Here is a 27,521-nt window from a genome sequence, read left to right as displayed (position 1 = left end):
TTCTCTCAATAATTAGTCTCACCATTGACCTGTTTTTACTTTTAGTTCTTACTTAATTTTTAACCAGTATCTTCCTTCCTGTAACAGTAGTCTTGGAATACAGGTAACAGATTATGACATGTTCCTCAGTGATTGTCATGCTCCCTGATCAAACGTTCCCAGAACATCTTATCAGACTTGCATCCATCTTGCAGCAACCTGTGTCAACCTGCGAGTCGACCAGCAGTGAGGGGGAGCATGACTGGAGTGTGAATCATCTTGTTTGGGCTAGTTGCTCTTCGCACCAAGGTCATCTGCGAAGAACAGTTACAGCCATCTGCTGGCACGAGAAGGAGGGGGCACATACCTAAGGGGGCAGGGGGGGGGGAATTGAAGTTACTGTGATTTTAAAATGTAGAAATGCACAGGAAATTCCATTCGCAACTTTTTCTCTGTACTGAACGCTACGCTTCATTAAAATAGATTTATAAGCAGAAGCTTATGAGCTGTAATTGAATGAATGCATGAGTGTTCCAGTCATCATAGTGATATTCCTTCAGGTTTTTGATTTCCCTTTTCAACGCTAAACATATCCCCAGTTCCTTCAATATCTCTCTGTAGCACTAAGTTTCTACCCCCAACTGTAATTTCTTGGAATTTTTTTTCCACCTTTTATAGTACTTTGAAATGTAGCGCCCAGAAATGGGTACAGTACTTGAAATGGTCATAAAAATAATGGAACTACAGTTTTACTTCCCATGATGCATAAATTATACTTCCATTGATGCAATCTGTCACTTTTTTTTTTTTAACTGCCCCCAATTAGATTGATCCAGACTCAAGAGAGAGACAAAAGCGCTGGACCCTGGACAGGTGGTTTCTTTCTATCTCCCTATAAGGATTGGGGAGATGTTTTATTTTTTAAAAACAAACATGGAAGTGATATGTGAGTGCTTCCTATATTCTATTCTATTGCTAACTCTATACTATTACTATGATAATTACCATTACATTATACTATTACTCTTCACTTATGATTACTATGACAATGCTTATACCAGTGTTTCTCAACCTTGGCCACTTTCTGATGTATGGCCAAGGTTAAGAAACACTGCTTTATACTATTACTATTCAATATACTATACTAATATACTATACTATTCAATATACTATACTATTCTATCACTATTATCTATCTATCTATCTATCCCTCGCTCTCTCTTCTATTTATATCTATATTTAATGCGTTATTGATAGTTTTATTGAATTTTAAATTTTACTTTTATTGTAAACTGCCCAGAGTCCCTCCTTTGGGGGGAAATGGGCGGTGATAAAAAATTAGAGGGACGCAATGGCGCTGCGGGTTAAACCGCTGAGCTGTCGATCAGAAGGTCGGTGGTTTGAAACTGCGCAACGGGGTGAGCTCCCGTTGCTAGTCCCAGCTCCTGCTCACCTAGCAGTTCGAAAACATGCAAATGTGAGTAGATCAATAGGTACCGCTTCGGCGGGAAGGTAACGGCGTTCCGAGTCGTCATGCTGGCCACATGACCCGGAAGTGTCTACGGACAACGCCGGCTCTAACGGCTTAGAAACGGAGATGAGCACTGCCCCCCTAGAGTCGAACACAACTGGACTTTACGTCAAGGGAAACCTTTACCTTTACCCTAAAAAATTGACAAATAAATAAATAATCAATTACTCTATTACAATTACCTTTATTTTATGCTCTATACTGTTACTAATAGGGACGCGGTGGCGCTGCGGGTTAAACCGCTGAGCTGTCGATCGGAAGGTCGGCGGTTCAAAACCGCGCGGCGGGGTGAGCTCCCGTTGCTAGTCCCAGCTCCTGCTCACCTAGCAGTTCGAAAACATGCAAATGTGAGTAGATCAATAGGTACCGCTTCGGCGGGAAGGTAACGGCGTTCCGAGTCATCATGCTGGCCACATGACCCGGAAGTGTCTATGACAACGCTGGCTCCAAGGGTTAGAAACGGAGATGAGCACCGCCCCCTAGAGTCGGACACGACTGGACTTTACGTCAAGGGAAACCTTTACCTTTTATACTGTTACTAGTATGCACCAACATTTTTTAAAGCATGTTCTGTCTTAAGTCCCCTCTCTTTGAGACTTTTTCTCCTTTTTCTGTGAATGGCCAGCACGTAGAGCTCTTGCACCTATTTTACATTGTGCTTTGTCTTGCTGTGCTGCTATACTTCTTTTCCTCTCTTTTGGACTGTCCACTCCTTCTGAAGGAAAAACACTTTTGTTTGGCTGCTATACTCTTTTCCTGGTGGCTGCAGAGCTCCAAAACACACTTCACCTCCCACACCAGTGTCAAGGTTGCAGCTTTATTAGCAACTCTGCCAGGCTGACACTTGAGGAAAGGCTCAAATGGGAGGGAAAGAAGGCAGCACAAGTGCCTGCATTTTTGTTAAGCAGCCTGCTCTTCCACACAGCCTAAAATTGCATTATGTCACCCTGCAATAGTCTGTTTCACTTTAATTTAGACAAATCAATTTCATCTTACCTCATACGAAGTAATTGTCCTACCTCTTTTTATTTTATTTATTCAATTTCTATAGCTGCCCATCTCAACAAGAGACTCTGGGCGGTTTTTGCTTTAGCTGTGAATAAATGTACAGGATATCAACTCCAGTTGGGTCTGGCTTGTACAAAGAGGTGAGAGTTCTACCTCCTCCTGCCATTCACCTCCTGAAAATTGGCCTCCCCACTGGATTTTTAAAAAAATTAAAACTTGCAAGCGGTGGTGGTAATGTGTGTGTTTATATGCACGTGTGCATGGGGGTGGATGGGGGTATTCTTTTCTGTTGGTACCATGGTAATCCTGAACTGGATCAGAATTCTATATAGGGACTTGGGAGGAGAGAAAATGTAAACAGATCATTGCATATTTTGTCTTTCATAAATTGACCATAATGGTTTCAGTTGTTTTAACGTTAAAAATACTCAGCAGTTTACAGCACAGCCATATGTAAAATACAGGCTTCCTTGATGCTTATTCAGAATCAAATAACACTGACTTCAGGGTTCAGACTTCAGACTTGTTCCAATACAAGAATCTACTGTGGCTTCAAAGTACAAGCTTACTTAGTCAACCATTATAAACAGCTTCAGCAAAATACTGGCATTTTTACTCATGTACAAGTAATTGCTAAAATGTGCACTAGAAGAGAAAAAACATGGACTATTGGTACTGAATGTTTACTTAACATAATTTCTACATCTTTCCAGTCTCATGACTGTGGCTATCCTTCTTCCCTACTAGGCTTCTAAAGCATCAAAAGTCTACAGGTAGTCCTCATTTAGCAACTGCCTCGTTAAGCAACCATTCACAAATACAATGGTAATAAACAGTAATTAAAAAATCATTTTCTGACCAATGCATGCAGTTGCACCCAAATTTCTGTGCCTGACAACAACACACAGCAGGCTGAGAGTAATGCTGGCGTTGCTATATGATACCTTTATCTAAATGAGACGGCAGCAACCAGTGATCTTCACAGCGTCTGTGAGTCATGTGGTTCGCGAGCCACCATTTTGCTGGAATCAACTGGGGTTGCTAAATGAGGACGACCTGTATTTTAAAAAGGAAGCTTCCTAACAGCCAGGAGTATAAGGGCAAAGGTATTTCTACTGGCAGCTTGTTCCATAGTGATTGGGTCACAACTGAGAAGGTTTGTTTTCTGGGAAGGCCCCCATCACTTTATGTGGGGGTGGCACCCCAAACCAGCCCTAACAAGTCAGGCAGACTCATTTAGGATCCTTTGCCCCCATTTAATGGTTCATACGTTCTGGGCTGTAAAAGTCCAGACAACCACCAGATGGCAGGGAAATAATACTCCAAGGTCACCTACTAAGGATCACGAATGGTATTTCGCATCCTATGCATGTAATTCTGCCTTTTTAATCCTCATAACTCTTATGAAGTCAGTCTGACTGAGGGTAGCAAACTTGAGCGCCATCTCTCTTATTCTATAAAATCTATGCAAAGCAGGATATAGACAGGCTGGCAGCAACTGACTCAATTTCACAGGGTTGCAGGGATAAAAAAATTGACGAAAGTTAGAATATATATGTAATAAGCACGTATTTATATTTATTTATATTTCAAATTTCTGTCACCGCCCATCTCCCCCATAATAACTGTATTTTCAGTACAGGTACAGAGCATTAAAACTCCAAAAAGTACAAAACTTGACTACTGCAATGAGCTCTACGTGGAACTGCCCTTGAAAACCACCTGGAAACTTCAACTACTCCAGAATGCAGTGGCACGGGAAGTGATGGGTATGCCTTGGTATGTCCATGTAACACCTCTGCTTCAAGAGTTGCACTGATTGCCAGTTTGCTTCCAGGTATGGTTCAAGGTGCTAGTAGTTACCTAAAGACCTACACTGAATAGGGCCTGGTTATCTGAGGGACCACTTGTCTCCCATAGCATCTGCCCTGCCAATTCTATCCTGCAGGGTAGGCATGTTCGTTCTTGTTTATTCGTTTAGTCGCTTCCGACTCTTCGTGACTTCATGGACCAGCCCACGCCAGAGCTTCCTGTCAGTCGTCAACACCCCCAGCTCCCCCAGGGACGAGTCCGTCACCTCTAGAATATCATCCATCCACCTTGCCCTTGGTTGGCCCCTCTTCCTTTTGCCTTCCACTCTCCCTAGCATCAGCATCTTCTCCAGGGTGTCCTGTCTTCTCATTCTGTGGCCAAAGTATTTCATTTTTGCCTTTAATACAATTCCCTCAAGTGAGCAGTCTGGCTTTATTTCCTGGAGGATGGACTGGTTTGATCTTCTTGCAGTCCAAGGTACTCTCAGAATTTTCCTCCAACACCACAGTTCAAAAGCATCAATCTTCCTTCTCTCAGCCTTCCTTATGGTCCAGCTCTCGCAGCCATATGTTACTACGGGGAACACCATTGCTTTAACTATGCGGACCTTTGTTGTCAGTGTGATGTCTCTGCTCTTAACTATTTTATCGGGATTTGTCATTGCTCTTCTCCCAAGGATTAAGCGTCTTCTGATTTCCTGACTGCAGTCAGCGTCTGCAGCAATCTTTGCACCTAGAAATACAAAGTCTTTCACTGCTTCTACATATTCTCCCTCTATTTGCCAGTTATCAATCAAGCTGGTTGCCATAATCTTGGTTTTTTTGAGGTTTAGCTGCAAGCCAGCTTTTGCACTTTCTTCTTTCACCTTCATAAGGCTCCTCAGTTCCTCTTCGCTTTCAGCCGTCAAAGTGGTATCGTCTGCATATTGGAGATTGTTAATGTTTCTTCCAGCGATTTTAACTCCAGCCTTGGATTCCTCAAGCCCAGCATGTCGCATGATGTGTTCTGCGTACAAGTTGAATAGGTAGGGTGAGAGTATACAGCCCTGCCGTACTCAGGCATGTTCAGGGTTCTTCAATTAATGTCATTTATCAGGACCCTGGAAAATACCTTCTCTGGAGCATCACCTACTCTCTGGAATGAGGTTCCCTGCACCCCAGATCACCCCACTCTGCTGTTGATTAGAAGAACTGTGAAGACCTGGTTCTTCACCCAGGCCTTAGGCGGGGGCGTGAGACCCCTCGCTTCATTGCTCTTGCCATCTTTTATCTTCATCCTTTATTGATTTGTCATTTCTTTGTTTGATTGTTGTGAGCCGCGCAGAGTCATTGAGAGTCGGGCGGCACACAAGTTTAATAAATAATTATTTAAAGCAGTGCCGGTCGGTTTGGTTTGCAAGCGTTCCTTCTCTCTTCCGCCCATCTCAGCATCCCGCGGGACCGTCACCGCCTTTTCTTCAAGCATCCTCAACTCCCGCACTCACTTCAGTGAAAGAAGGCGGGGTCCGTCCCACCTTTTCCGATTGGCTTGGTCTTGGGGAAGAGGCAACGCGCAGCCAATCGCCAGGAGGCGGGCGTCCCACTTTCTTCCCGCCGTTACTTTTTCGCGGGCGAGTAACTTCCGGAGACGAGTTGGATGCCGCGCCACGTGACGGGGCGCTGAGTGGCGTGCGGCAGGGACGCTCCCGTAGGATAGGCAGCCTGCCGCGAAGGTCCCTTGGAATTGGCCAGAGCCAGGGGAACGCCAAGGGGAAGGGGAGAAAGGGAAGCAGCGCCGAGCCCTTGCGGGAAAGTTGGGGGTGCGGCCTCCGTTTTCCAGGGGTAGGTGGCGATACAGCTCTTCCCCGCAGGAATGTGAGGGGACGTAGAAGGAAAATGGGTGTCTTTGCGCCGTTGTGGAGGCCGGGGAGGACTGCGTCTCTTCTCGGCAGTGTGTGCGGTGCCTTCCTCAGCCTCTCCTGTCTCCGAAGCGAACGCCGGGAGCTTCGGCCCTTTCCCCCCATTGCCCCCTTAACCTGTCTTTTGGCAGTTTTGGACGCGATAGTCAGAAATGCTGGCGGTATGAGAGTCAAGGGAGAAGGGCAACTGGAGGCTGCCCTATGGGCAGCTCCGTAGCAGCCCCGCTCCATTTGTGGTTTCTTGGTCACCTACTTAATTCTCTCCTGTCTACTCACTATTTTCAGGCTTAGTGAATTGTTTTTAAACTTCCCCCTCCCCAAATACTGCTCTGTCCTGTTTAGAAGTCTGTAACCCGAGGAGTTTCTCCAAAGTTCCCGGTGCTTTCTTCTAATGTGTAGGTACTATTACTCTGGATGTTGAAAAGCTGGGAAATGAATTCTCCTTCTCTTTAAGATTGCTGGTGGTAGTGTGTCATATAAATGGCCTCCACAAAGATAGACCGTAAAGGCAGCTTCCACCGGATTGCTGCTTGTGTCAATCCTGCTTTCGTTGGAGTTGATAGGGAGGGTACAACTCCCCCCTCTTTTGAATGCTCTGTGGCAATACATATGATCACTCAAATGGAGGACAGTGCTGTAGAGAAAGTGTGACTTAGATATTGATTCTGGGAAATCGATCCTTGAGGCTCAAGCCACCCCTTCCTCCATAGACTTGGCATGTTCCATCCTGAGTTGTTTGTTTCTTCCTCTCTGGGAGTGTAACAGAACACTGAGAGCTCTATGAATGATAGCTTGTATATCTACATGTATCAATACATTTTGTTTCTATTTCATCTTTGGGGCAAAGCACCACATTTCTTTTTAAATAAGAAAATTAATATTTGTTATATGTACAAATAACCTATAACAACATATCCTTTGTTTTGAATTTCAAAGTGTTGTCATGTAGAATATAAATCATGGTTCAAGTACTCTACACTGTGGATATAAGTACTCACAATTTTCACTTCTGTAATTGCTAATCAAGCTGGCCTGGAGTAGCAGTTGCTTTTGCTCTTGTGTGGACCTCAGAGCTTTACAAAAAAATTAAGCTAACAATTCCTGAAACACTAACCATACTGGCTTGGGACTATAGAAGCTTAGTCTATCACTCCTGGAGAGTGCTATGTTGTAACACATACCTTTAATCAATCTTGTTTTTACTGTCCCCTTTTAAGTGAAATTTAATTAATTAATTTTGCTTGCCCTGGTTTGAATGAAATAACAAACACTTCACAGAGTTGCTCTTCCTTTCTGTTTGAATTGCAACTACCTTTTTTTCTGAACTTGGTCTTGTGTCTTTTCAGTTGCTGGCACACAGAAATTAAACAGGTGAGTCTTTTTCCATTTATTTCCATGGCAGGAAAAACGCCCTCCCCCCCTTTTTTTTTTAAAGAAAAAGGTGTTATGATACAGGTAATGAAAAGAGTAAAACATTCAGCTTTTTGTTTCCAAAATGAAAAAGAAGGTTGAAAACTTGGGTTTGGGATTTTGACACTTGTCTTAGAATCTGAACCTCTCCCATTAGTGTGGGATTAACAGTGGAAGGAGAGTGTACCCCCTCACCTTTTGTTAACTGAGCCTTTCTTCTCTGTAACTTAATAGGGGAGAGAATCCAAGCGGAGAACATATAAAGGTATTAAAGATGCTTTTTGCTGTGAGCTTATTTTAAGTCTTGACAATATGCTGCTTTTGGCAGCCTAATCAACATGGGTTTAGAGCACTGAAATCAACCATGAATTGTATCAAAATCACTCAGGGTTTTTATCTGAAATGCTTTAGTTACAGCTAAAGTATGAGCAAGCAATTGTGTGCATAGAGAAAAACAGCTGAAAAATATACCAAATTGATAATATTGCCAAAATACGGACAAAATGATATGACACTCACTTTCAATAATCTTGAGCGGTTTTCGGACTTTTGTCTCAAGGAGAAAAGACTGAGCTTTTTATTCACACATGAGAAGCAAAGCTAGCCAAATATGCACCGAAGAGGGCAGATAGATTCTTGCCAAAGGTATCTAACAAGTGAAGATCCATCTTTACCAAACATATCAAACAATGCCAGAATCAAGCCAAATGCTTGCAGTTTACAAGGACAGAGCTGTTATTGCTATAAACATCAATCTGGACAAGTCTGAACAGTTGAAACTGACAAGGCAAATTGTCACCATTATATATTTATTGTAACATTTCCACCCCATGTTACTTCTCATGACTCAAGGTGATTGTATTATGGCCAAAGCTGCCCTTCTCAAATATATTCAGCAAGGACTTCTTATATCAGCATCTGAATCACTTTAAGTGTAACAAAGAGGGTAAGCTTGGTGATGTCTGCATTATCAGAATGTGAGGTTATAAGGTGGTGTTTTTTAAAAAATATATAAGAAGCCTATGAGGAAACAGTATGTGTTGCTTTTCCTAAGAATTGTCTTTTATTTCTTCTGTTAAGGTGTAATGCCTCCAAAAAAGCATAATAAAAACAACCTCCCAGATCCTCTTCAAGAAGGAATAATATTGAAGGATACCCAAAAACGGGAATGGAGATTGGGTCCTATGATTGCTCATGGAGGATTTGGCTTGGTCTACTTAGGTAAATCATAAGTAGTACGAAATATTTTGTGTAGGAGAGCTTACTACTTAGACCCATCCCTCATTGTATCTAGGAAATGGATATATTCCCTCTGCTTTTTTTTTTTTTTTTGCTTCCTAGAAGTCCACCGTGACATCTTTGACACTGGTCACTTCAGAAGTGAATGTTGAGCTTTATATTTTGTCTGCAAAAGTGATTTAATTCTTTACATAAAGGTGGAAAAACTATATCTACTTTCCTGAAAAATAATAGTAATTAGGATTTAAAGGGCCTGCTTCCAAAATTTTCCATCTGAATCTCTGAAATTAGACATTTTTTCTGTTGGAAGATTCTATTTCTGTTTATAACCTCACATAGCTGAAAGTTTTTTTAAAAAAAAGTTACAATAGTTTATCAGTTTTCCATTCTATCTTTGGATTCTTGATTTGGATACAAAATTGAATCAGACATTTTCTGATTCAGTTTCAGTCAAATTGTGCTATTTTTTAATTGTTATTCCAAACCAAATACTGTAGTAAATGAAAACACCAAATTTCTGAATATTTCTTTATATAATTGTACTTCATGGTGCAAATGAATCTAGTGATTATGTTCTGTTGGTTTTACTTTGTTCCCATGCACCCTGCTTTCCATAGATGGCAGTTGTGAAGAATTGGTGGGGAATAGGTCAGGGAACTAAGTTTGATCTCCTGGTTTTCAATTTACGGTTATTTCTCTCAGTTGCACTAGGGATTGAAGAAGATTATAAACCAGGAATATACCAGCTCTGTTAATCAGACAAGATTAGATAACTTTATACCTATCTGGAAATCTTAGGTCCCAGTGATGCACAGTCCTGCATAGTTTACTAGGATTGGTACCCAGGCAGAAGCTAGCAAATGTTTTACCTTCCTTGGTTAAAATAATTTTACATTATATAAATACCCTTGCCTTGCTTTACTTTTGCAAAGCTGAAAGTTCTTAAAATGATATTTCCTTTGGTCTCCAGCTTGGGTGCTAATCAGTTTCATGCCCATTTAGCTTCGTTGCTGGTTTAAGTAGAAGAAGTGGGAGATTATGAAAGAAGAAGTGTGTAAACAAGCCTTCCTTGACCAGAGGCCTTTCAGATGTATTTGGTTTATATGTCTTGGCTTATCAGATGGGAATTCTGTAAATTTCCCTAACACAGCTGGAGGGCACCTGATCAGTGAAGGCTGATGCAAAAGATAAAGGAAAACATGAAAGTAAATCCCATCATCATAGCAGTTACTTTGCAAAAGTAGCAAAGAATTTTGAAAAAAGTCACCACAATTTGTACTTCCTGATCCTGGAATGTCTACAGATTGCAGATATTGTGATGTTAGCATATAAGTAAAGCTCATAGGAAATTATTACTCTTCAAATTTTTATAACCACAGCATGCTCACACACAAACCTCCACTTTCTTGAGGCCATCCATATTTGCAAAATGAGTATTTGTTGCCAGAGCTCCAGCAGTGGCAATGAGATCAGCTGTGGACAGGAGTTGGGAATTCTATTTAATTGCCAGTAGCACTGCTTTCCTCTTCCCTCTGTGTAAACTTTGCCTGCAAAACTGACTCCATAAGATGTACTGCAGGCACTTTCTCCATTATTCCAGGAGATGGTTGCCACACAAATAAACTGTTGTACATGGAAATTTGTAGGTTCCAGCTGGCAAGCAAAACCAGCAAGTTACTTTGTCGGACTTCTGGGTGTCATGGTGCCAGGTTATCATTGTGTGGGGAGAAAAAAAGCAATATTCTCCAGAAGTGTGCTCTGATGTTACTTTTGCATGTTGAAACTAATAAAAGCTGTGGGGAAAAGCCATAGCTTAATGGCGGAGCTCCTGCTGTGCAGGCAGAGGGTCTTAGATTTTTTTTTCTCTTCTTATCAGCTGAGCAAGACCACTTTCAGTAGATAATACTTGGTTAGCTGGAAAAAGTGTCCGACTCTGTATGAAAGAGTTGCATAGGGTATCTTTTTATTAAAGTTGCACAAGTCAAGAAAACCTTGGGTTTATATAGTTTATTGAGTTTCTTTATATAGAGAGTATGCATAAAATGGACAGGAGCAAACAAAAGATTAAGCGTTAAAGGGTTTGAATTGAACAGCCAGAGATTATCATTAGACACCCTCCTCATGTTCTGCAGTACACCTGTCATCATTTCCAATGAATATGCGCAAAATGAGGGAATAACATAGTAAGGCAAAGATAGCCAATTTCTCCTCCTCTCACTGATTTTGTAATCTGACTTGGATTTCAATGGCTTTATTAATATATTCTTTACTCAAAGCTTACTAAATTACTTTGGCCAGCACTTGAAAAATTTTGATACAGTATGAAGTTGTGCGCAGTAGATAGGTTGGAAGAAGTCTGTGTAGAAAGACAATCATAAAATGATTGGTAGTAGTAGAGTCCTAAGAGGTGAGACTGAAGTGATACTTGGCGAAGATACACTTGGAATGGACCTGCTGTAAATCATGTTGAAGGAATGAGCCTGTTCTGAATCAGGTTTTCATGAAGCATGGGGCAAATATTATGCAAAAGGACTAATTAGGATGGGGGTGAATTTCAGAGTCCCAATGGAAGCCAGCTATTTCCTAATGGTGTAAGATAAGGAGAGGAAAATACGGATATAGCCAACATTGGGGGTGAGAAAGTACTTGCTTCTGCTCAGAAGGCTTAATTTACAGGAGTTCTGGATTCCGAATCACAGTTCCTAAAGGTCTTCCAGATCTGTGGTATTCAACTCCCAGAATTCCCCAGCCAGCATGGCCTTTGGTTGAAAATTTTGAGATCTGGAATCTATGTGCCTAATCATATCCATCTTAGGAAAAGCTGCCCTAAATTATGTACCTGAGGAATCCTGAGGTTCCAAGTCTGTTCTGATGCATTCACTGGATAACTTGAAGTCAAACTGGTGACCTCCTGGCATACTTCTTTAAATCTTGAAAAACAGGCATAATATTAATGGTAGAAATTTATCACATATGATAAAGAAAACAATGAAAAAAATCACATTATTTCAATCATTTGTAGCCAAATTCTTGTTAAAGAAAAATGCTTCTTTTTCAGTTTTTAATATAATGTGTACATGAACTTAACTACATTGTATCTCCTGTTAAGTTGAAATTCAATTCTGAATGAAGTGGCTCAAGTCTTCCATAACTTTCTCTGCCTTAATTTTATCTTGTAGCTTCCCCTTGTCTTGATGTACCAGTAGAAGACAATGCTGCGCATGTCATTAAAGTGGTAATTTTTATAACTTTGAAAATATTGTCATCTTTTTATTGTTGGAATTGCATGCTTTCCCCACTTTATTATTTATTTGTTTATTTGAAGTGACTGTATCCTTTTAGACAGAAGGCTCCCAGAGCAGCTCAGAGTATGGTGGAATCAAGACAATCCTTGCTCTATGAATTACAGTCTTAAAAAGACATAACGAAGGAAAAGGAAAATTAGAAAACTGAGCACTAGTTCTTATCTTGATTCTGTGCAAGCCACAAGCATGGCTTCTGGAATTCTTTCCCTTTACTAACAGTTGTTGTAGGAGGTAGTTTTATTGTGTTCTTTGTAATCTTGCATGTTGATATGTATTTTTGTGTTTCAGCTCTCCCCTCATGTCACTGTAATGATTGCCTATTCTAAAACACTATCAGACTCATGAGTAAGAATTCAAAGATATCTGATTTATTAAAGAATAGTATGCAGGATCACAGAGAAGGCTGAGAGTGATTAAAGCGCACCAAATTCAAACTGAAAAACCCTTGGTGCACATGAAACCCCTCCCCCCATGGAATCTTCTCAAGTTCACAATCCCAGGTGCTCCTAACGGTTTCTGATGGTCTGCCGGAAATGGCCTTGAACAGATAACATAGTTCCAAACACATTCCATTGTACTGATTCCATATACAGAGCTTGGTACAAGGTCTCACAGCAGCTCCCTCCCAAACAGAACTGCGCGTGAGCGCCATGGCATGTGAAATGTTACGATGTATAAACTACATTGAATCAGTGAACATGACATACTGCACCCCCAAAATAAAGAATACATCAAGCAGCAGGCTTTAAAGGATAAGCAAGGTGGAAACGGTTAACTAAATCAGGAGTGTTAACATGGTGAGCAGATACCCGTTCAGGATATGGAAAATGTTTCCATTGGACGAGATACTGCAGGGCGCCTCGAAGTTTGCAGGAATCAACGATGTCCTTGACTTCAAAGTGTTGTTGGCCGTCAATCATAATGGGAGCAGGAGGAGGAGGTTGAGGGTGCCAGTGGGGCGAGTGGTGTACAGGCTTAAGCAAGCTGCAATGGAAAACAGGGTGCAAACACTTCAAATTGTGAGGCAGTTCCAACTTAACAGTAACTGGATTGACAACATCGATAATAGGAAAAGGACCAATGAATTTGGGAGCAAGTTTTTTATATCTGTATATGTTAGTGTGTGCACTTGAAAGCATAAGGGGTGGGCTCTGTATGCTCTGCCCTGGATCTCATGACCAGGAAAGAATGACACTTAGAATGGAATACTCAGTAATGTTCCAATCCACTTCCCAACTGTTTCTCCTATAGAGATGGAGGAATTTTAGTAGCATTAGATTCCTGGGGGTGCAGATAACGAATAGTCTGACTTGGTCTCTTAACACCGCATTTTTGGTAAAACGAGCACAGCAACATCTGCATTTTTTGCGCCGGAGGAGGAAAGTACATCTTCCACCTCCCATCCTCCTTACTTTCTATAGAGGCACTATAGAGAGTGTATTGGTTAACTGTATTTCCATCTGGTTTGGAGGCTGTAGTGCCTCGGATAGTAAGTCTGTACAGAGGGTGGTAAGGGCAGCAGAGAAGATAATTGGGATCTCACTGCCTCTCATCCAGGATATAGCATGCGCACGCTGTCTGTCCAGAGCTTGAATGATCGTCAGTGACTCCTCCCATCCTCCTCATGGACTGTTTTCTTTGTTACCCTCTGGGAAAAGATACATATTTATTCAGTCAATGACCAGCAAAATTTAAAAGAAAAGTACAATCAAGAAATACGTACAAAAAGAAATCATCCCTCTTTGTAGCCTTCCTTGATTTTAAACAAGCTTTTGACTCAATGTCCAGAAATGTCCTTTGGGAAAAATTTAAAAAATACAACTATTGATAGGCGCCTTGTCCACCTCATGCGGAAATTATATTCCAATTCTATCTTAAGAGTGAGGTGTAACCCTCTTGGGACCCTCTCTGGCATAGTAAATGTGCAGAAAAGGAGTGCAACAAGGATGTATTCTTGCCCCCACCCTTTTTAATCTATTAATTCATTCGTGGACCTCTTACATAACACGGATACTCATGCACCCAGCCTAGCACCACAAAATCCCAATTCTCCTATATGCTGACGATGCTGCTTTAATTTTGCAAACCCCCACTGGATTGAAAAGAGCAATTGCAGCAACATTAAGATACTGTAGACAAAACCATTTGGTTCTCAACTTTGACAAATCAAAAATTTTAGTTTTTGCCAAGAAAGCTAGGCAGCATTCCTGGAAAATAGAAGGGCATAAATTAGAACAGGTCAATGTATTTAAATACCTTGGGGTGGTCTTCCACTCGAAAGGTACTCGGAATGCTCACCAGAACTACGCAACACAATCAGCCTTCAGGTCAACAAATGCCATTAAACTTTTTTTTTTTTTATACTGGCAGAGGACAATTAGTACCTGCAGCTTTAAAACTTTTTGAGGACAAAACTTTGGCTCAAATTCCTTACGGGGCACAAATAGGAATTTATAAGAAGAAGGTGCCGCAGGAAATAGTCCAAACAAAATTCCTGTGATTAATTTTGGCCGCACCCAATGGTACATCAAATGCCCAGTTAAGGCTCGAGACAGGAATGCCGTCAAATCAAGTGAGGGCCTGGAAGCTGATGATAAATTATTGGCTAAAAATCCAATTTTTCCCAGTTGGTTTAACTCCTTTAGTCCTAGTAGATCACCCTGGAAGCAGGTGGTAGAATATAAGCTGGCTTTGTATGGACTCTCTCCTCTATTCTTAACATCATTAGGCTACGATCAAGCCAAACAAACTGTCCTAACAGTCAGGAATCATGCTGAGACGAGGAGTAGGTCTCTAGTGTTTACTACTGCTACACAAGACCGAAAATCCTAACAAACTGAAGAAGTGTGGGAAAACCCAGACAGATAAACCCCAAAAGTTAAGGCGGGTCTGATCTGTGTCTCTTTGAATGGCTGCTTAATTCCTCAGTACTACGCATGCATTTTCCCCCCTGGATAGGGGCCCCCTCCTGCTCACCATCAGTACTCATGACACAAATAGTCATCCAAAGAATGAAGGACATGGAGTTTCAGAATGAACTTAATAGGCTCCCACAACATAACAGAATTTGGATAAACAGGGGCATATGGGAACCAGCAAGATATCTCCTAAATTTAACATTTCCTAAGTTGAGAATCGCATTCTTTAAAGCCAGATTCAATATTCTCCTATCTGCACTACTCCAAGGCAGATACAACAAAGTCCCCATAGCTGAGTGAATGTGCCCATGCGGTGAAGAAGTAGAAGCCATTTTACATGTACTGCTACACTGTAAATTTTGTAGGGATATCAGGTCAATTTACATTTTGCCCCTAACAGAAAAACTCCCTGGGTATCCAGATAATTTTTACGTGAACTATCTACTTCAGGATTTAAAACCTTACATTACATGTACAGTTGCCAAATTCTGTGTTGCTGCAATGAAAATAAGACAAATCCAGACAAAGAAATGACTCCCTATTTTAAAAAGTACTTTTAAATTTGAAATATTTTAATAGATAAATTGTCAGGGGATATATATTTTTATTTTCATTTTATAATTTCTTACTGTATAATTTCTAATGTTTTAGGCTCACCCCATAAGGTAACAAATGTATTAATACAGTAATGGCAGAGTGAATGCTGTATCATTATGTGATATATTTTGTTAGTTCGTAGTTTATTATTGTATTTCTTGATTGTACTTTTTTTCTTTTAAATTTTGCTGGTCATTGACCGAATAAATATATATCTGGTACCCTCTGGGAAAAGGTTCTACTGCATCCGATGTAGAACAGCCAGATTGGGTAACAGCTTTGTCCCCCAGACTGTTAGACTCCTGAATACTCAATAAGTTTTTTAAGTGGAATGTGGAATGTGTAAAGAATGTATATTTTATAGTAATTGTGGTATTTTTATTTTTGTTTCTGATTGTGTTTGTGAGCCAACTGCAACAAAATTTCATTTTATTATGCACTTGGTGTATAGTGTATAGTGGAATGACAATAAAGCTATTTTGTTCTGTTCTGTTCTGTTCTCCAGCCTGATCCACCCATTTTTGGATTCCATCTTTCTTTTCCCAGCTGCTTCCCCCAGACCAAATCTGGTCCTGCTCCATTTAGTTTTTGGAGAGTTATTGTGCCAGTAGACAGATGGGCAGAGTTTGAACTACGTTAATGTCTTTCCACATTTCTTTGAATTTGAAAAAACAATTAATGCTATCTTTAATGAAAGTGGTCTTCTCTGGGGGACCCAGATGCAGACTCTCCCCTCCTTGAGCTGCGGATTGGTACTATTTATACCTATCATTCACAGAGTATTCTGTGTATGCTTTCTTGATCAAATACATTTGTGGAATCACATATTGTGCTAAACCATTATGTGTTTTCATTTATTTCATTACTTCCCATGATTTAGTCTGTTAATGCAGACTAAAATTCTGTTTGCCTTTTCTTTTTGCAGCCACATCTCACTGTTGATTTATATTCAATTTGCAGTAAAATGTTATTTCAAAATTATCTTGTTAAATATTACTACCAAGCCAAGTATCTGCTGTCCTGCACCTCTGTATTTGATTTTTGTATCCTAAGTAAAGAACTTTGCACTTATCTCTGTTAAACTTCATTTGATTATTTTCATAGCATTTATCTAACCTTTCAAGATTGTTTTGAATTTCATTTCTGTGTTCTAGGGTGTTACCCATCTAATCCAATTTTGTGTCATCTGCAAATTTGATAAGCATTCTCTCCATTTCTTCGTCCAAAATTGTTGAAAAGTAGGACACCTATAACTGATTTGTGTAGCATATTCTCTCCCATTTGATGAGGAACCATTGATGAGTATCTTTGACTATAATTTTCAAGTCAGCTGTGTATCCAGTTAATTGTCTTTCCATCCAATCCATACTTAACTAGCTTCCTAGTCAGATGCCAAATGCTTTGTGGAAATATGTATTATTCTTATAGCATTCCCGTACTCTGTTAAAGAAGTTAATTGATCAAAAAATGAGTTAAGGCTAGACTTTCAAGATTTACTATTGACAAGTTGATGGTGACTTTTTGTAGCTACCACTTTCTTTTCAAGGTGCTTCCAGATTGATATTCTCATGATGTGCTCTAAAATCTTCCAGGGTACAATGTCAGACAGACTGTTGTGTAGTTTTCCTCCTTTTTGAGGATAGATATATTTGTTTTTCAGACATTTGTTACTGTGCTTTTCTCCAGAATTTCTCAAAGATATTACATACAAGTTTAGCCAGGCCATCAACAAGTTACTTCAGTATTCTAGCAATGCAGTTCATCTGGTCCTGGAGATTTAAACTTATTAAAAGTAAAGAGGTATTTCTTCTCCATATTTTTATCAGTCTCCAGCTTCAGTCCTAATCTTCACAATCTATTTGTGCAATACATACTTTTTTGCTGAAAAGGACCAAACTCAGAATAGGAGTTGAGCAGCCCTGCCTTTTCTTTCTTAGCTGTTAGAATTTTACTTTTTTCATTAAGGAACTGGTGTCCTGTTGGTTTTCCTTTCTTTTGAACGTAGCACAAGAAACCTTTTTCTGTTACTCTTGCATTCTTTACTAACTTCAGGTCTTTCTGAGCTTTTGCTTTCCTGACACCATCCTTACAGTTCAGGGTTACCTGTCTGTACTCTTTATTTTATTTATTTATTTATTTATGTAATAAGTTTATATAGCTGCCCAACTCACACACAGTGACTCTGGGCAGCTTACAAAATTAAAATTCACAATATAAAAAATCCAGTGACCCCCAGCCCCCACAGCAGCTACAACACAATCAGATAATCCAGTTGATTGGCTCTGTCTCAAACTGGGGTCTCCAGGCCCGCTGACAGAACCATGTCTTCTGGGTCTTTCGGAAAAGTATCAAGATGGGGGCCAATCTAATCTCTGGAGGAATGATGTTCCACAGGGAGGGAGCCACATGGAGAAGGCCCCTTTTTCGTGGTCCCACTAGATTAACTTCCCTCAAAGAAGGGACCCATAACCTGGTCTGTAACTTTGTAACCTGTCCTATTTCCATTTTTCTGGGTCTTTTTTCCATATTGAGATCTTTACTAAGTTTTCGCTTATTTTGCTGTCTTCCTTTTTTTTTCCTAATTGGAATTGTTTGCAATTGTGGTTTTAGTATCTCCTTTAGGAATTCATACCAATCTTGAGCTCCTCTTCTCACTAGCTCCTCCTGTCTTGGAATCACAGTTATCACTGCTCTGAGTTTATTAAAATCTGCTTTTCTGAAGTCCAAGATAAACATTTGACTACACACAGTTTTAGTTTCTCTTAATTCAAGAATTTTATATATGGGTAGTTTACCTTAATGTCCTTGGTACTGAAATCTGATAAAACCTGATAAATATGAAGGCAAGGATACCTGATTCTCTTGTGCTTTTCTCCACCACTTGAAGGACAAAGTTGCCACAAGAGAAGTTAGGAATTTCCTGGAAGAGACCATACTTGGCAGAGTTAATCTCCTAAAAGATGTTTCAGTAATTAAAGCCTCCCATCACTGTGATTTCATGCCTCTGAAAGTTCTGCAATTTATTGTTGGAAGGCATTATCCTCATCTAGGGGTATACACAAAACATGGAAAATGTTTTGTGTCGAACCCAGTACAAAACGTTTGCTTTCCAATGTGCTGCCAGACTGTTTCAAGCCAACCAGAGTTCAGCAGAACGGAATCCTGGAATGCCTTGGTGGTTCCAGATGTCAGATCAAGCAAAATCCAGATGGAGTGAATAGGGCAAGGCTGATGTGTATTGTCCTTCTCTCTCCTCATATTCAGTCAAGCTCCACATTCTCTTAGCACCTTCCCTATTTCATGCAGCTGCTGATAAGCAGTGGTGCTTAAAAGTTTGTGAACCCTTTTGAATTTTCAATATTTCTTCATATTCAAGAATATGACCTAAAATATGATCTGTTTTCCACACAAGTTCTAAAACTAGATAAAGAGAACCCAACTTAAAAATGAGTCAAAAAGATTATACTTGTTCATTTATTCATTGAGGAAAATGATCAGGCTTGGAGATTGGAGTGTCTATTAGAGCCTGTGAATTAGTTTTATTAAAATAATTTTATTGTATTTGTATTTGTATTTATGGTTGTTTTTTTTAAATCTCAGCTGCCTATTGTCTTTTCATTTTATATTTTTTGTTCTCTTTTGCTGATTTTTTTATTGTTGTTAGTTGCCCAGAGTCACTTGTTTGAGATGGGTGGCCATGTAAGTTGAATTGAAGGAATAAATTGAATGAATAAGTAAAATGTTTTGCTCATGGTCTCCACATACCTTCTCCAAGGTCATCTCTGCTTCTCTGCACTGTAATATTGCTAGGAAGGGCCAAAGGACCTTTTGAGCAGATAAACATACTTGCATGCATTCATACACATGCATTTAATGACCAATATGGACAGTACTTCCTAAGGCAGTTCACATGATCTGTGTATCACATAATTCACACGAAAATGTTGTTGCTTTTTTTTTTATATGTGTGTGTATAGGAATATCTTGAAAACGGGCCCTTATTTTCTGAACTGAAATTCTACCAACGAGCTGCAAAACAACAGCACAGTAAGTCAGGCAACAGAACTGTCCTTTCTCAAGCTACCACTTGTACTTTTTCAGGAATAATAGCTTGTGAATAATAGTTTGAAGATTTAACTTTTACTTCAGTTTTACCTTTAGCAAACATACCTAATATGTATATTCATTTTTAGAACATTGTATTCTGATGCTTTAAAAACTCATAATTATCTTTTGTTTTAAAAAGAAGCTGGACATTTTAAAGAACCTGCTCTCCTCTAATGTTTATCCTTTTCTCAGTCAAGAAATGGATGAAGCTGAAACAACTAACTTTTTTAGGCATTCCTGTTTTCTTGGGATCAGGCCAGGTCAAACATATTGGTAAAAGGTAAGGAAGACATTACAGTACAGTAAAGCTGAACAAGAATTGGCTTTCTGGGGTAGGGAATTTGATTTGTCCTTCCCTGGAAAGAATGGGGAAGCACTCTAGGACAATGTGGAAGCATAGGCTTTGCATAAGATTTTGGACTCAGTCTGCTCTTTTATTCAAGGAAAAGGATCTTGGATAGCAGAGCTGGGCCTGTGGTCCAGGAGAACCACTGCCATGTTAGGTGGATTAATGTCTAATTTAGTAAACAAATTAGGGCACTCATATGTATTAGGTTTTGCTGTTGACTTTTAATGTGAGGCAGTATGTTTTTACTTTTTTTCTTTGTGATCATACTGTATTAGTTACAGATTTATGGTGATGGAAAGATTAGGAGAAGATCTCCAAACCACCTTTGAAAGAGAAGGGAGAAAGTTTAACAAGGAAACTGTTCTGCAGATTGGGATGCACCTGGTGGGTATGAAACCTCAGAGTAAACCTGGAATGGGGATCAATGGGCCACTGAGTTTGAACTACTGTCTTGCATATGTGTTTTTTAAATGATCTTTGTTTAGTCTTGAAAGGAAGACCTCAAAGGAGGAGATGTTAGTACTTTGTCCATCCTTCTCTTCCACTGCTGTAATGATTTGGAGCTAATTAAGTTGACTTGAGCTGGGCTTCTGGATTTCATTTTCTTAAAAGCATTGTTTAGTCTATCATGGCCTGTGTATCTTTTTCTTACATGGAACTCTAAAAATTGGCAGGACATTGAGCTTTGTTTGTTTGTTTGTTTGTTTATATTCCAAATTTCTGTCACTGCCCGTCTCCCCCCAAAGGGGGACTCTGGGTGGTTTACAACAAAATAAATTAAAACCATAAAACATAATTTACAATACAGACTATCATTATAAATAGATAAATATAAGATCCATTGATAAATATAAGATCCATTTTATGAGCAGTGTGCCACCAAATTTCAGTGGTATGATTTCAGAGTTCTGAAGGGTGGGAAGAAAGGCTGTGGGCTATTAGTTGCCACGCCCCTTTTAAGTGGTTGTTCAAAGTGTACTACCTATGTGTTATGTTATCTGTATGTTTAATAAAATGGCTTGCTTCTCTTGTTCACTCTGAATTAAGAAATATGCTTTTCCTTCAGAATAATATTTCCCTTTATCATGTATTTAATAAAACTTGTGAAGTCTTTAAAAATATTCTGGGGATGATTGTAATATAAATACAAATTCTGGTTTCCTTTTTAATATAGTTTTCCCTTCCCCACTAGCTGGATGTCTTGGAATATATTCATGAAAATGAATATGTGCACGGGGATATTAAAGCAGCAAATTTACTTTTGGGCTACAAAAATCCACATAAGGTAAATAAATACATTGCATCCAATTTCCATACACATTATTTGTCATTGATAAATGTTCCTAGCAGGATGTTATAGACTTAGTTGTTGCTTAAACTGCACACATTGTTTTCAGAGAGAAGAAAGCATGAGGGTTTGTGTCCTTATTCAGGTGAAATTTGCAGTCTGATTTTCAAACTGTTACTCTGTGTAGTTACCTCTATGAAGTGATCTGTTACAGAAACTTTGAAAAACATCTGAACTTCCCATGCTTTTAAAAGCTGGATACCTTGTTTATATATATGGAAGAAGTTGATCTATGTGCTCATTTTTTTCATATAGATTCATTAAAATCAACATGGAAAGATACATTTACCACTAGTTAGCCTATAGAAAGATGCATATTCTACCAGTTTAAAATGTATTTCTGTTCTCTTTACCTCTTTCAAAGTTGACAAATTGAGAGGATGGCTCTGGTGGCCAAATCCAGTTTTAAAGGCATCTGTGGTTGTGCTTGTGGCAGACTTATGGAATAAACTTGATTTTTCAAAGAAAATCATAGTGCGGCCTGATATGTTCAGGAAATTCCTTCCTTAAAATAAACAGTTTTGTTTTGACAGAAAACTTTTAGGTGGGAATCCACAGATTCATAGTTACCTTTTTATTGCATAGCACTCCAGTGTGGTTACATAAATGGAACTGTTTTATCACATATTGTAATGTACATTTTGTTAATATGTTTTCTACTACAGATTAAGGTTACTATGGTAACTAATCATTTTGGCGGGTGAAGAGGTTGAATTTAATTGTCCCCTTTTCATGTGTTAATGGTGCGTTGCCTAAGGGGAAGAACTTGCCTGGACTTGTTTTAGTTTCAGTTTCCCTTCTGTGTAGGCTTGCAGAGAATATGCAGCTGAAAGAAATCTCTCCTCTCAGCAAACAGCCTTTAAATATGTTTGTTTTCTGTAAATAAAATTATTTTTATAGAAATGCCTGGTGTGTGACTTTTCTGATCTCTCCTGGGCCAAATGCTTTCTAGCACTCTGCCAACACATTTTACTGTTTTGAATGATGCCTCATAGCTTGCTACTTCAACCACCTTCTTTCTGTGGAATTTGTTGGAGGTTTTTCCAAGTCCAAGCTCATTTGCTATATTTTGCAGACTACTGTATAAGTTGCCTTCTGGAGGATGAGGGCCTTCAGAGTCTTTCCAGCTTTGCAATTCCTACTCTTCTTCAGAAGAGAATTTTTCTAGAATAGACATGGCACTGTATGGGCCTTTTCTTTCACTGGCTCATGTGAAAATACAATGAAGTACAAAGTAAACTGATACAGTAGTTAGAAGATGAGAGAATGAAGAGGTAGCCCAAGTTTAAGTCTTCACTTGACTATGAAACTCAGTGACATCAGTTAGCCAGTCTACTGGTTGATATGATTGTCAGGATAAAAAGAGAGAGTGGGATAATTAAATCAAGGAAAACCAAGATATAAGTGTGGTAAATAGATACCAGGCACAATACTGAAGAATATATTCTCAAACTTCATTAATTTTTGTAGCCTCTACAGAGCAATCCTGACTGATTCAGATTCAGCCATGTTATGCCTATCGGACATGATCCATTTGTACCTTTTAAGTGGGAAGAGAGAACCCTGTGGGCATTAACATGGACATGTTAAATATATAGTGGCTGCTTTTATTTTGCTTTAAGATAAACACTTTACAGAAAATTGTGACCAAACATAGAGTTAAATTTCCAAGTGTACAATTAGGGCACTTAAGTATGTTTTGCAGTGTAAAAATAAGTAAAGCTTTATATGGTATAGCTGTGAGGACTTGTGTGCTGAGTGATCCCTGCAACATCAACAAGAGAACGATTTTGTCTCTGCATGGGACAGCTGGATCAGGCTCCCTGCTTACAAATGCTCTAGAAGTCAATGAGAACCCCTTGCCCCCAAGGATAAATGCTTTGGGAAGATCAAGTTTTACATCTTGTGCTGCAGTTGATTGCCGTTTTACTGCTAATAACGCCGTCATTGAGTTCTGCGGCCTAATTAAGTTGGCCTCCTAATACACTGGTGATCCAAATTTATTACTGTGCTAACAAAGCAATATATCTCATCAGGTTTATATGGCAGCTCCATTGACTAAAAAAATGGAAGGTGAAATACTTCCCATGTTTTCTAATGTTTTTCTCCAACCTGTTTTTCTCCTACCCTGTGGATACTTCGGCTTTAAAATATTGTGGGTAGAAAATTCAAACATGGATAATTGAGGCTTGTATGTGAATATTTTAAAACACAACTTTGCTTTCTTGGAATCCAATGCAAAGCCTTTACTTAGAATGCGTTGTTTGGAATACTGTTCTTTGAACAGCTAAGCAAAAGGGCAGGATTTTAAGTCTTTTGTGCATAAATATTTCCAGTAGTGCATTTTCCCTCCAAAGGATCTGAGGACAGTTTTTTGTATTTGTATTTTATTGTAGTAATGCAAAAATTAGTTATAATTGTCTTACTACTTAGTGCTATGTGATAAAACCAATCTTAAGTTGTTTTACAATAAAGAATTTTCATCTGATAAGGTTGGTGCTTGTGGATTCTAAACATTTAAGTTGGATTCTCTGTGCATGTGTAATTTTCTCACTCAGGAATAGTCTTCTACTCTTTCTCTTTTCTAGTGAGAATTCCAGAGAATATGTGGAGGGAGTTCCACTATTTTCTTGGCTGTTGAACTCAAGCACAATTCTTGTGCACTCCACAAAATACAGGAATGTGATAAGAGAAACTTTCCTCTCCTTTGTGAAAGAAAGGGTAATGCAGAGGACTATTCATGAATGAGAATGTTTTGAAGATTTCCAGCAATGCTATCCTGTAGGTCTGCTTTGCAGAGAGATCAGCACTGGACAAGCTGCTTTCAAGGAAGCTTGTTTTTCATTACTAATTTTCTTCTTAAGGAGCTCTTTAACATCTGAATGTCATTTGAAAGCTACTAATCAATTCCAGTTTTTGTTGTTAAGCTTGAATATTCTGTAGCTGGGTTCTGTTGGGGTAAGCTATAGTTGATGGATAGAGCACATGTTTTGTATGCCAAGAATTCAAGGTTCAATCCCTCGCATATCAAGGTAGGGCTGAAAAAGAACCTAGATTGAAAACCCAAAGAGCTGCTTTGTATATCATTGTTGTTGTTTATTCGTTTAGTCGCTTCTGACTCTTCGTGACTTCATGGACCAGCCCATGCCAGATCTTCCTGTCGGTCGTCGACACCCCCAGCTCCCCCAGGGACAAGTCCGTCACCTCTAGAATATCATCCATCCATCTTGCCTTTGGTTGGCCCCTCTTCCTTTTGCCTTCCACTCTCCCTAGCATCAGCATCTTCTCCAGGGTGTCCTGTCTTCTCATTATGTGGCCAAAGTATTTCAGTTTTGCCTTTAATATCATTCCCTCAAGTGAGCAGTCTGGCTTTATTTCCTGGAGGATGGACTGGTTTGATCTTCTTGCAGTCCAAGGCACTCTCAGAATTTTCCTCCAACACCACAGCTCAAAAGCATCGATCTTCCTTCTCTCAGCCTTCCTTATGGTCCAGCTCTCGCAGCCATATGTTCCTATGGGGAACACCATTGCTTTAACTATGCGGGCCTTTGTTGTCAGTGTGATGTCTCTGCTTTTAACTATTTTATCGAGATTTGTCATTGCTCTTCTCCCAAGGATTAAGCGTCTTCTGATTTCCTGACTGCAGTCAGCATCTGCAGTAATCTTTGCACCTAGGAATACAAAGTCTTTCACTGCTTCTACATTTTCTCCCTCTATTTGCCAGTTATCAATCAAGCTGGTTGCCATAATCTTGGTTTTTTTGAGGTTTAGCTGCAAGCCAGCTTTTGCACTTTCTTCTTTGACCTTCATCATAAGGCTCCTCAGTTCCTCTTCACTTTCAGCCATCAAAGTGGTATCATCTGCATATCTGAGATTGTTAATGTTTCTTCCAGAGATTTTAACTCCAGCCTTGGATTCCTCAAGCCCAGCTTGTCGCATGATGTGTTCTGCATACAAGTTGAATAGGTAGGGTGAGAGTATACAGCCCTGCCGGACTCCTTTCCCAATCTTAAACCAGTCTGTTGTTCCGTGGTCTGTTCTTACTGTTGCTACTTGGTCGTTATACAGATTTTTCAGGAGGCATACAAGATGACTTGGTGTCCCCATACCACTAAGAACTTGCCACAATTTGTTATGGTCCACACAGTCAAAGGCTTTAGAATAGTCAATAAAACAGAAATAGATGTTTTTCTGAAACTCCCTGGCTTTTTCCATTATCCAGCGGATATTGGCAATTTGGTCTCTAGTTCCTCTGCCTTTTCTAAACCCAGCTTGTACATCTGGCAATTCTCGCTCCATGAACTGCTGAAGTCTACCTTGAAGGATCTTGAGCATTACCTTACTGGCATGTGAGATGAGTGCCACTGTTCGATAGTTTGAACATTCTTTAGTGTTTCCCTTTTTTGGTATGGGGATATAAGTTGATTTTTTCCAATCTGATGGCCATTCTTGTGTTTTCCAAATTTGCTGGCATATAGCATGCATTACCTTGACAGCATCATCTTGTAAGATTTTGAACAGTTCAGCTGGGATGCCATCATCTCCTGCTGCCTTCTTATTAGCAATGCTTCTTAAGGCCCACTCAACCTCACTCTTCAGGATGTCTGGCTCTAGCTCACTGACCACACCGTCAAAGCTATCCCCGATATTGTTATCCTTCCTATACAGGTTTTCTGTATATTCTTGCCACCTTTTCTTGATCTCTTCTTCTTCTGTTAGGTCCTTGCCATCTTTGTTTTTGATCATACCCATTTTGGCCTGGAATTTACCTCCGATGTTTCTAATTTTCTGGAAGAGGTCTCTTGTCCTTCCTATTCTATTGTCTTCTTCCACTTCCGCGCATTGCTTGTTTAAAAATAATTCCTTATCTCTTCTGGCTAACCTCTGGAATTTTGCATTTAATTGGGCATATCTCCCCCTATCACTGTTGCCTTTTGCTTTCCTTCTTTCTTGGGCTACTTCTAGTGTCTCAGCAGACAGCCATTTTGCCTTCTTGGTTTTCTCTTTCTTTGGGAGGTATTTTGCTGCTGCCTCCTGAACAATGCTGCGGACTTCTGTCCAGAGTTCTTCCGGGACCCTATCTACTAAGTCCAGTCCCTTAAATCGATTCTTCACCTCCACTGCATATTCCTTAGGAATATTAGTGAGCTCATATCTAGCTGATCTGTGGGTCTTCCCTAATCTCTTTAGTCTGATCCTAAATTGTGCAAGAAGAAGTTCGTGATCTGAACTACAGTCAGCTCCAGGTCTTGTTTTACCGACTGTACAGATGTCCGCCACCTTTGGTTGCAAAGGATGTAGTCAATCTGATTTCGGTGTTGTCCATCTGGTGAAGTCCATGTATAAAGCCGTCTCTTAGGTTGTTGGAAGAGAGTGTTTGTTATGCAGAGTGAATTGTCTTGGCAAAATTCTATCAGCCTATGTCCTGCTTCATTTTGTTCTCCCAGGCCATACTTACCTGTAATTCCAGGTGTCATTTGACTGCCCACCTTAGCATTCCAGTCTCCTATGATGAAAATAACATCTCTTTTAGGTGTGTTGTCCAGTAGGTGCTGCAGATCCTCATAGAACTGCTCTACTTCAGCTTCTTCAGCATTTGTGGTTGGGGCGTATATTTGGATCACTGTGATGTTAGATGGCTTGCCCTGAATTCGAATTGAGATCGTTCTGTCGTTTTTTGGATTGTATCCAAGCACTGCTTTAGCCACTTTACTATTAATTATGAAGGCTACTCCATTTCTTCTGTGGTCCTCTTGTCCACAGTAGTAGATCTGGTGGTCATTTGATGTAAAGTGGCCCATTCCAGTCCATTTCAGTTCGCTGACGCCCAAAATGTCTACCTTTAATCTTGACATCTCACCAATAACCACATCCAATTTGCCCTGGCTCATAGATCTTACATTCCAGGTTCCAATGGTGTGTTGATCCTTAGAACATCGGATTCGCCGTTCACCACCAGCACCGTCGGCTGCTAGCCATCCTTTCGGCTTTGAGCTAGCTGCGTCATCATGTCTGGGGCTA

General features: G+C 39.8%; 1 protein-coding gene across 3 annotated transcripts in view; it reads left to right on the top strand.

Annotated features, from left to right (window-relative positions):
• Positions 1 to 6,051: 6,051 nt before the first annotated feature.
• The window catches only part of VRK2 (VRK serine/threonine kinase 2), a 70,287-nt gene continuing 48,817 nt past the window's right edge, over positions 6,052 to 27,521 (top strand). For 2 of the 3 annotated variants that reach the window (XM_063301212.1, XM_063301196.1), the window contains exons 1-9: positions 6,058 to 6,128; positions 7,574 to 7,598; positions 7,872 to 7,902; positions 8,718 to 8,858; positions 12,056 to 12,111; positions 19,674 to 19,743; positions 19,996 to 20,083; positions 20,428 to 20,536; positions 21,345 to 21,437. In XM_063301212.1, coding sequence (XP_063157282.1) covers positions 8,723 to 8,858; positions 12,056 to 12,111; positions 19,674 to 19,743; positions 19,996 to 20,083; positions 20,428 to 20,536; positions 21,345 to 21,437 — 552 coding nt within the window. In that variant the 5' untranslated portion in view covers positions 6,058 to 6,128; positions 7,574 to 7,598; positions 7,872 to 7,902; positions 8,718 to 8,722. Of the gene's footprint in view, positions 6,129 to 7,573; positions 7,599 to 7,871; positions 7,903 to 8,717; positions 8,859 to 12,055; positions 12,112 to 19,673; positions 19,744 to 19,995; positions 20,084 to 20,427; positions 20,537 to 21,344; positions 21,438 to 27,521 lie in introns of all 3 variants that reach the window. The other variant, XM_063301204.1, reaches the window with a different exon arrangement.

The sequence above is a fragment of the Candoia aspera genome, chromosome 1, assembly GCF_035149785.1.
Source record: "Candoia aspera isolate rCanAsp1 chromosome 1, rCanAsp1.hap2, whole genome shotgun sequence".
Classification (NCBI taxonomy): Eukaryota; Metazoa; Chordata; class Lepidosauria; order Squamata; family Boidae; genus Candoia; species Candoia aspera.
Note: the sequence above shows the minus strand (reverse complement) of the source record. Positions and strands in the feature narration are given on the sequence as shown.